The sequence below is a fragment of the Panthera tigris genome, chromosome A1 (assembly GCF_018350195.1).
Source record: "Panthera tigris isolate Pti1 chromosome A1, P.tigris_Pti1_mat1.1, whole genome shotgun sequence".
Taxonomy (NCBI): Eukaryota; Metazoa; Chordata; class Mammalia; order Carnivora; family Felidae; genus Panthera; species Panthera tigris.
The window spans coordinates 89,640,205-89,649,436 of NC_056660.1; the positions used below are offsets into that span (position 1 = coordinate 89,640,205).

General features: G+C 48.2%; 1 protein-coding gene across 2 annotated transcripts in view; it reads left to right on the forward strand.

Annotated features, from left to right (window-relative positions):
• The window catches only part of GFPT2 (glutamine-fructose-6-phosphate transaminase 2), a 47,593-nt gene extending 41,407 nt beyond the window's left edge, over window positions 1–6,186 (forward strand). For both annotated transcript variants that reach the window (XM_042981869.1, XM_042981877.1), the window contains exons 16-19: window positions 109–236; window positions 2,006–2,173; window positions 3,269–3,430; window positions 5,310–6,186. In XM_042981869.1, coding sequence (XP_042837803.1) covers window positions 109–236; window positions 2,006–2,173; window positions 3,269–3,430; window positions 5,310–5,354 — 503 coding nt within the window. In that variant the 3' untranslated portion in view covers window positions 5,355–6,186. The remainder of the gene's footprint in view (window positions 1–108; window positions 237–2,005; window positions 2,174–3,268; window positions 3,431–5,309) is intronic.
• Window positions 6,187–9,232: the final 3,046 nt, after the last annotated feature.

Consider the following 9,232-nt stretch of genomic DNA (forward strand, 5'->3'; position numbering starts at 1 on the left):
TAAGTGGTGTGAATTCCAAAACTATGTCTTATACACCATGATTTTTCTTTGTGAATCTTGCTGTAAAATCTGTGTGACTCACAACCCCTCACTGTGTTTGCGGCTTAGGGCTGATTAAGGAAGTGCTGTCGCTGGACGAGAAGATTCATGACCTGGCCCTGGAGCTCTACACCCAGAGGTCACTCCTGGTCATGGGACGGGGCTATAACTATGCCACATGCCTGGAAGGAGCCCTGGTGAGCCTCCTTTGCCCACCCCCCACCTCCACCAGCCTGGGCATGAGGGCAGACATGGGAGACACCCCGAGACACCAGCGGGAAGGGGGGAAGGGTGCTGGGCTAGGGGAGGGGAGCGCTTGGGGACTTGCTGCCACCTGTGTGAGGCTGCATCAAGCACCAGCTCATGACCTGTTCGGGCCCTGGGGATCCTGAGGTGGACGCTGCCAATCTCCTGAGGAGAAAGGGGCAGGGCACCCTTGGGTGAGCCCCTGAGGTGTCAACCTGCACCAGGCTCCATCTGGGATGGTCCATTCGTTCCTCATGAGCGTCTTCTGAGAGGCTGGCAGTTATTGTCCACATTTCACCTAGGAGGGAACTGGACCCCCAAAGGTTCATCTTGCTCAGGAGGGAGTGATTGGTCTGAGATTCAAACTCAGGTCCATGTGGCCTTGGGTTATTTCCACGACCACAAGCAGACTGTGCGGGAGGATTCAGGCCGATGAGAATTGCGGGGCAGGCTCTCTGTGGAGTTTCCCTGTTACCCCTCAAACTTCCAAGGGGATGCAGAGATCCTGAAGGAGTGAGCTCTGAAGGCCCTGCTTTTGTTAAACTTTTAACTGGCTGTTTTGTCTCACTGCGGCAGTAAAGAGCCAAACCTGAGTAAGAGAGCTGGGTAAGGGGCAGGTTCCAGGACCACAGAGAGGGTGAGACAGTGCTGTCCAGGGGGCTGAGCCTACACTCACTGTCTGCTTGCTGCTTGTGGATGGGACTGCCCAACCAAAGAAAACGGGAGACAGGGTCACAGGTGAGGCAGCCATTGGTACCCGGGCAAGGGCATCCTTCCTGACCTAGCTTGGCTCCCCTCCTCTTAGTAGGGAGCAGGTCGCTGCAGGGGGCTGGGTGGAGTACACTTTCAACTCCCCCCATGCCTCTGCCGCCTGGTGCAGGGGGTAGGGGGGGCTCATCTGCAGTGTCCCCAGCGCACTGCTGAAAGATGCGTATTCAACTGCAGCTCCCAGTCAGTCCTGGGGGGAAAGAAAGAAGCTTTGACGCTGCTCCTGGCACACATCAATGGTCCCTCTGTGGTCTCCTGGGGGCCAGCACTCCAGCTGTCTGTGGCATTCAGGGCGGAGTCACCCACACTCCTGACAGTGTCCTGCCCCCCCCCCAAATAAATAGTTCTAGGGGAGCTGAGAAATATTTTACTAGACACTCACCAGTTCAGTGACGTAGGGTTAATGGGAACTGAATAGAAATGGATCTCCTGAACATAGGGGGAAGTTCTAGTAACGTCCTGATGCGTGTTATTTTGCCTCATAAGTAAATTGGAGCATCCCTTTGGAAGTTATTAATGGTCTAGATTCGGGGGGATGATCTATCGGATAATTGAAGAAAGGTATTTCTAGATAGAATACAGTGCCATCATTACAATTTATAAATGTGGGGAGGCCACGGGTTAGTCACACAGCAGAAGGGAGAGCCAGATCGACATTGACTTGTCTATCCAAGGGTGGTGGCTGTGCTGGGGGGCTGGTCTGGGGGACACAGGCTGCGTGCTGGGCCTTGTGCGTGCTCTGGACAGCAGCCAGCCCTCTCCCTTGGGCCTGGCATTGCCAGCAGCCCTCAGTGCTGTTGACCACCTAATGCATTCATCCACCTTGCAGCCCTCAGCTCCCTGCCTTCTGGATTCATCCCTCCCACAGCTCCCCTTCCTCCCCTCTCTGACTGATCTCCTCCAGCCCCCTGTCTGTCCAGTGTCACACTGACCCCGCCTTGTGTTTCCCTAGAAAATTAAAGAGATAACCTACATGCACTCAGAAGGCATCCTGGCGGGGGAGCTGAAGCACGGACCCTTGGCACTGATTGACAAGCAGATGCCCGTCATCATGGTCATCATGAAGGACCCTTGCTTTGCCAAATGCCAGAATGCCCTGCAGCAGGTCACAGCCCGCCAGGTGAGAGCTCTCAGCTGGGCCAGGGTCCCCTTCTCTCCTGTCCTCTCCCACACAAGCCCACCTCACCCACTGTCGGCCAGCACTGGTTATGAGCAGCCCTACCACTGAGCAGGTGCGATCACGTGCTCTCTCCTAGGCCCCCCCCTCCTGAGGGGCACACACATTCAGAAATGACTGGCCAGCCTGTGGCCACGTGCACAATGGCTCTTCAGTGAGACCTTGTGACCCAGACTGCCCCGAGCTGCCCCAGATTCCAGGCGTGGAGCTGCCCTGAGATGGGAGTGCAAAGCCCCCACAGATCCATCCTGGGAGGGTTCATGAAGTTATAGGGAGGTGAAGTCCAACAATGCCCTTGAGCCAGTGGCCGCCATGCCTGGCTCGGCACAGTGGCCAGAGAGAAGGTATAAAACACAAATCACTTCACTGCCTTGCTTAAAACCTCCCGGTGGCTTCCCATAAAACAAGAGTGACCACAAGCCGGTATTATGTGGCCCCTTCCTTCTGTGTCCCAAGCTGAAGGAGCCCAGCTGATTTCTGCCTCTGAACCTCTGCTCTGGCTATTCCCTCTGACCTGAATGTGCTTTCCACCACTTTCAGAGAATTGGCCTGTGGTTATTCACGTCTTAGTCCAAACATCCCCTTTTAAGAGAGGGCTTCCCAGACCTCACCAGCGTCTCCCAATCACATTACCATGTTTTATTGCCTTTCTGGCATTCATCTGGAATTCATCGTTACTCATTGGGTGGCTTGTTTACATTTTTATTTTCTACCACTCAGCTATGAGCCCCCTCAGAGTGAGGAGTGGGCATGCCCTGCCCTTGGCAAGGCACATTGAAGCCACTCAACAAATGGGTGCTGGATGAATGGCTCAGAATGGCAGTCATCCTACCACGGAAGGGAGAGGAACTCACCAAACAGCATCAAACACCTTGCCCCTCACACTGGTCGTGCACATCACCTCACACATAATTCCACAAAAGCAAAAGAGGACTGTTATCCCCTCAATAAGATTGACCTCAGAAACTGCTGGTATGTGAGGGGGGTTGCTGCTTTCAGAGACCACCTGCACATTGTGATCCTATTTTCCCGCTCTAGGGTCGGCCGATCATACTGTGCTCCAGGGACGACACTGAGAGTTCCAAGTTTGCGTATAAAACGATCGAGCTGCCCCACACAGTGGACTGCCTCCAGGGTATCCTGAGTGTGATTCCGCTGCAGCTCCTGTCCTTCCACCTGGCTGTTCTCCGAGGATATGACGTATGTCTAAAATCGCACCGAATCCCCCAGAGGGGAAAAGCATAACCCCAGAGTCTGACTTTGTTCTTTTTTTTTTTTTTAAGTTTATTTACTTATTTTGAGAGAGGGACAGGGGATCCCAAGCCGGCTCCGCAAAGCCCGACATGGGGCTGTGAGATCCTGACCTGAGCCAAAATCAACAGTCAGACCCTTAACCACCTGAGCCACCCAGGCGCTCCTGATTTTGTTCTTAAATGCTTATTTGGTGTAAATATTCATAGGAAAGGTAATTTCATTTAAAACAACTCTGTTTTTAAAGTAACTTCTATCCCTTGGAAACAATTTGGGACTGCAAGATTACGAAGACCATATCATTAAACTCATCACTCAGAGAGGCAATGTTAATTAGCAAATTTAATCATTTATTCCAGTCTTTTCCTTGTGCATGTGGATTTTTTAACATTTTTGACAGTATATCAAGGATGACATTTTACACTTTCCTTTTGAGTGTATTTACAAGTATTTTCTTACATCTTGAGTTTCATGTAAGCAACATTTAATCATTGCACAATATCCCAACATAGTCTTATAACATGGATTATAACAGTGACTTAGCCGGTCTTCTATTATTTAAACTGTTGCTGATTTGGGAGAATATCTGCATAAATCACAATTGCAGTGAACATCTTTGCATGTACATCTTCCTCCCACATTTAAGATATCTCCTCAGTCTAGCAAATGATTCAACATTTTGAGACTCCTTTTTTAAATTTTTTTTTAATGTTTCTTTTTGAAAGAGAGAAAGAGAGAGTGCAATCCAGGGAGGGGCAGAGAGAGAAAGGGAGACATAGAATCTGAAGCAGGCTCCAGGCTCTGAGCTGTCAGCACAGAGCCCAACGCAGGGCTCGAACTCACAGACCATGAGATCATGACCTGAGCCGAAGTCAGATGCTTAACCGACTGAGCCACCCAGGTGCCCCTTGAGACTCCAAACATATATCATCAATTTATGTTCCAGAAAAGAACCACCAACAAGTATGGAAGAACCTACAATTCACTGCATATAGAAATAGAAGTTTTACTACAATTGTATTTTGAGAAGCTTTTGAAGATACATAACCTTACAGAAAACAATGTAACAAGTACCTGGTGGTATACAAATCCAGAACTGCCACGGCTAACATTTTGTCCTATTTGTTTCTCTTTTAAAAACAAGAGCCAAATAAGGGGTGCCTGGGTGGCTCAGTCGGTTAAGCATCCCACTTCGGCTCAGGTCATGATCTCACGGCTCATGGGTTTGAGCCCCGCGTCAGGCTCTGTGCTGACAGCTCAGAGCCTGGAGCCTGCTTCGGATTCTGTGTCTCCCTTTCTTTCTGCCCCTCCCTCACTTGTGTTCTTTCTCTCTCTCTGTCTCTCTGTCTCTCAAAATGAAATAAACATTAAAAAAATTAAAATTAAAATAACTAAGCAATATAAGACACTGCAGATAAAGTTGAAGCCTACCATATCAACCATCTCCCGTCACATTTTCCTTCCAGCCTCCACCCTGAACTAATGAGCCTCATGGATTTAGTGTGTCTCCTTCCAAGAAACGTGAACAGGACAAGCTGAGTTAGCGTTTTAATAGCATGCATCATATCCTTTTAATAGGGTTAACACAGCATGACACATGTCAGGTGCACAATAAATGTATATTGAACAAACTAAACCTTCTATAGTTGAGTGAAGTTCCTGGAGTAAGGAACGCTTCCAAGATGCAGATCTCCAGGGGCTCATGGTCAAAGGTGACCAGGAACACCCATCACCTCATCTTCAAGTACCCCGATAATAGGCTTTGTAATACAGCATGTTGCTGGGATCTGTGGGGTCCTGAGCAGCTCCTTTCTATGTATCGTTGCAGGTCGACTTCCCCAGAAATCTGGCCAAGTCTGTAACAGTGGAATAGAGAACAAGAGCCCGAGAAGGCCACTGCCACCTGCAGTGTGGTTCAAGGCCTGTCCCGGTGACATCAAGTGAGAAGAACAGCAGGCGTTCTGTGTGTTCCAAGTAGATCCCAGTAGAACTTGACAAGCTTTCACGTGCCTTGTACCCAAGTGCTTTGCTCACAGCAGATACTGTTTCTCTGTGTCCTGAAGTCGCCAGAGGAGAAGGGAATCATTGTTTACACATGGGGATCAGAGCGGACTTTTCCACTACTGTGCAATAGAGACACAGCTCTCTTCAGAGTAACTGTGAACCTTTTTGTAACCAACGCTAGTTAGTTTTGAAAGACAAAATATTTATAATGATGATTGTATAGCTTTTAAGTTATTTTTCTAGTATGTGGCTGTCTGTAGCCAACATAATGCCCAGACCATGCACCCCAGCCTCCTGGCAGAGGGCATTCATCTCAGATTTGAGCACAAGGCATTGCCTCCCTGCACTCCTCTCTCCTCTCCTGTCCTCTCTTGGCTGCCCCTGAATCCCAGTCCCCTGACGTCAGGGAAGCCCTCCCACCATTTCCCTGTGCCTCCTGTAAATCCTTTCAAAATCTCAATGTCCTTTGACAGATTCTTCTCCTATAAATCCCTCTGACTCTCCAACTTCTGTTAAATTTGATCATGGTTCTTTTTAAGCCCAGGCAGCATTTTTGGTCCCTGCTTCTACCTATAGTAAAACAGCTTGAAATATCCCGTGCAAGAAAGTAGTTTTCAAGTGGGCTATCTTGCCCTCTGTTTAAAAGCGTGCACAATCAAGATACTATGCAATTTTAAGACAATAAAGACAGTACAATTCTTTTTTGGCTTGTGCATTTGGATTTTTGTTATTCTCATTCTTTTTGTGTACTTGGATTGTGAGGGTTTCTCAAAACAGGAACTCAGCAGTGTCTGGTGGGAATGAGCCCCGTTTGTTTGTTTGTTTGTTTGTTTGTTTCTTTCTTTCTTTCTTTCTTTCCTTCCTTCTTTCTTTCTTTCTTTCTTTCTTTTGAAGTTTATTTATTTTGAGAAAAAGAGAAAGCATGAGTGGGGGAGGGGCAGAGAGAGAGAGGAGAGAGAGAGAATCTCAAGCAGGCTCTGCACTGTCAGTGCAGAGCCCGATTTAGGGCTCGAACCCACGAACCATGAGACCACAACCTGGGCCAAAGTCAGACACTTAAACGACTCAGCCACCCAGGCGCCCCAAGCCCTGTTTCTTGGTAGCCCGTGGCTCTGTGCCCACACTTGTGACCTGCGTCCTTCTTGTATGAAAATGAAGACTGTTTATTTTACACGATGAAACAAAATGCAGGATGTTTGAGACTCTTCGTTGAGTCCACTGAAGAGCTGTTGGAAGGGGCTGGACCACGTGATGCTGTTTCAGATGGCTTCCCAGAACCTGAAAGCATCATGCAGGCATGTGAAACTCTCTAATGTATACTTTTTTATTTCCATGAGTCTATCTTGGTCACCGATTTTATTGATATAATCAGGCAGGAAGATCAGAAGCTAGAGATAGGGTTCTGAAGGCTTGTGGGGTCTGACTTTAGGCTCCCAATGAAAGTGGCTCTCCCAGAGGCTTGTCCTCATGACCGCTATGTCCTCATGACCACTGGTCGGTTTGAGTAGCTCTAGTATAGCATCAGACCTTTGTTCAGAATTATCTGTGGGCTACTCGTTAACTTTTCCATCCTCTTCTATGCTGTCCCCTGTATCACAAGACTTGGAAACCTGGGAATTACATTTCCAGGTTAAATTCCACCAGTAAGAAGCATCATGGAAGATTTGGAAGATACTTTAGAAGTCATATTGTTTTTGAGAAATCATGTTGTTTATTTCTCCCCTGGCAGAAGCAGACAGAAGTGTGACTTCAGCAGATAGGAGGTCCTGCCATGGCCCTTAGCCCCAAAGCACTCGCCATGGCAATATTGCCTAAAACTCACCTACCCCACAGTGGGGGCCACTAGCAAAGGCTTCCTGCAACTACAGCAGCATCCTGCTTTTTAAAAAAATTTTTTTTCAATGTTTATTCTTGAGAGACAGAGACAGAGCAGAGCAGGGGAGGGGCAGAGAGAGAAGGAGAATCTGTAGAACAGAATCTGAAGAACAGAATCTGAAGCAGGCTCCAGGCTCTGAGCTGTCAGTACAGAGCCTGACGTGGGGCTCGAACCCACGAATCATGAGATCATGACCTCAGGGGAAGTTGAATGCTTAACCGACTAAGCCACCCAGGCGCCCCCAGAATCCCGCTTCTGAAGAGCTGGCAGGAGCCCAGGAGCCACAGCGGCATTCTCCAACCCACATCCACCAGCCCTTCCCACAGATTAACCAGGGCATAAGTCCTGCTGGAAATACTACTAGTGTTGGTTTCTGCCTTTTTAACCAGACTGTGGTCATTACAATTTCAGGGGTTAGGAGACTTTATGAACTAGCCAGAACATTTTTATCTGGACAAGACCTAGAGAGATGCATTTCATTTTTACACCCAAGAGGCAATGACCATTCTGACTTTTGTACAAATCAGTCTCTTGCTTTTCATTATAGTTCTACCTGTGTATCTCTCCCCAAGTCATATACCACCTAGTCTCAAAAACAGAAGGCAAGCACACAGGAGCTATGCAAGGAGAGGGCATCACTGCCCCCGCTGGACAGAAGCTCCAGGAGTGAGGTGAGGAGAGCACTCTCCCGGGTCCGGGGGCTGACTTCCCCTTCACTGGGAGCTAACAAGGCCCCTTCTGGGGAAGTGGCAAGCAAGCTCACAAGTGACTCTGGGGAAACACAGGGCTCTCCACAGCTGGGCGCCTGGCAAGGCTGAGGTGTGCACCGGGTACCCAACAGAAGTACGGTCAGAAGGAATGGGCTGCCCTGTACTTTCCACTTCCGAGCCCGCCATGGCCCTCTGGCTCTCAGGGAAAAGCTGAGAACTTCCGGGAGTGATATGTGTGTCTTCAGCAGAGCATGAGGGGAGATACCCTCAGCAGCACACGGTCACAACAAGCCAAGTCCTGGTGAGAATCTGGGCCAAGCTCTCCTGGGTGATCTGTCCTTGGGTTAGGAGAATGGTCCAATGGAAGTGGTGGGGGGAGTCTTCGTGATGACCAGCTGTCTGCCTCTCAGGTCACACTGAGGCAGGACAGCTCAGCTGCCCTCCACATCTGGAGCAGAGCTGCTGTCCCGGGATCATTCCATCATCCTCCGAGGGATTCCCTTGTCCTCTTGCTTCCCATATCTCATGTCTTCCTTCTTAGTTTCCTTTTTTCATTTTGGTGGAATACATCCTTCTTGAGTAAAGGAGCCTGGGAGGTAAACTTTTGAGACGTTGAGAAATAAATGACATTATTCCTCACATGTGACTGGGGGTTTAGTTACACATAGAATTCTAGGTCACCAAAAAAATGTTTTCGTCAGAATTGTAAACGTGATGCTCTGTTATCTTGTTCACAGTTTAAGAACTTCAAAGTCACTCTGATACAGGGGACCTTTTTATTTCCTTCTTTGTCTCCCCCTGTGTTCTGAAATATCACAGCAAGGGGTCTTGGGTATCTTCCTACTTAGTGTTGACTTCAGGCTTGTACCTCCTGCCCCTCCATTCTGGGAACTTTCCTTGAATTACTTTTTGGTGGATTTCTTTCTGTGTGTCTGGCCTCTCTTATTTCAGAGGTTGGAGCTACTAGACTAGCCTCTCCTTTCTTATGTTTTTTACTGGGCATCTTATCTTTTTTGCTCTTACTAAATAGGAGATTTAATTTATTCTCCCAACCTGTTTACTACTAAGAGTTTTCATTTCTGCCAATACAATTTAATTTCCAAAAGTTCTTTTATTTATTTATCTTTTGCTTTGGACATATATACTTTTAATACATATTTT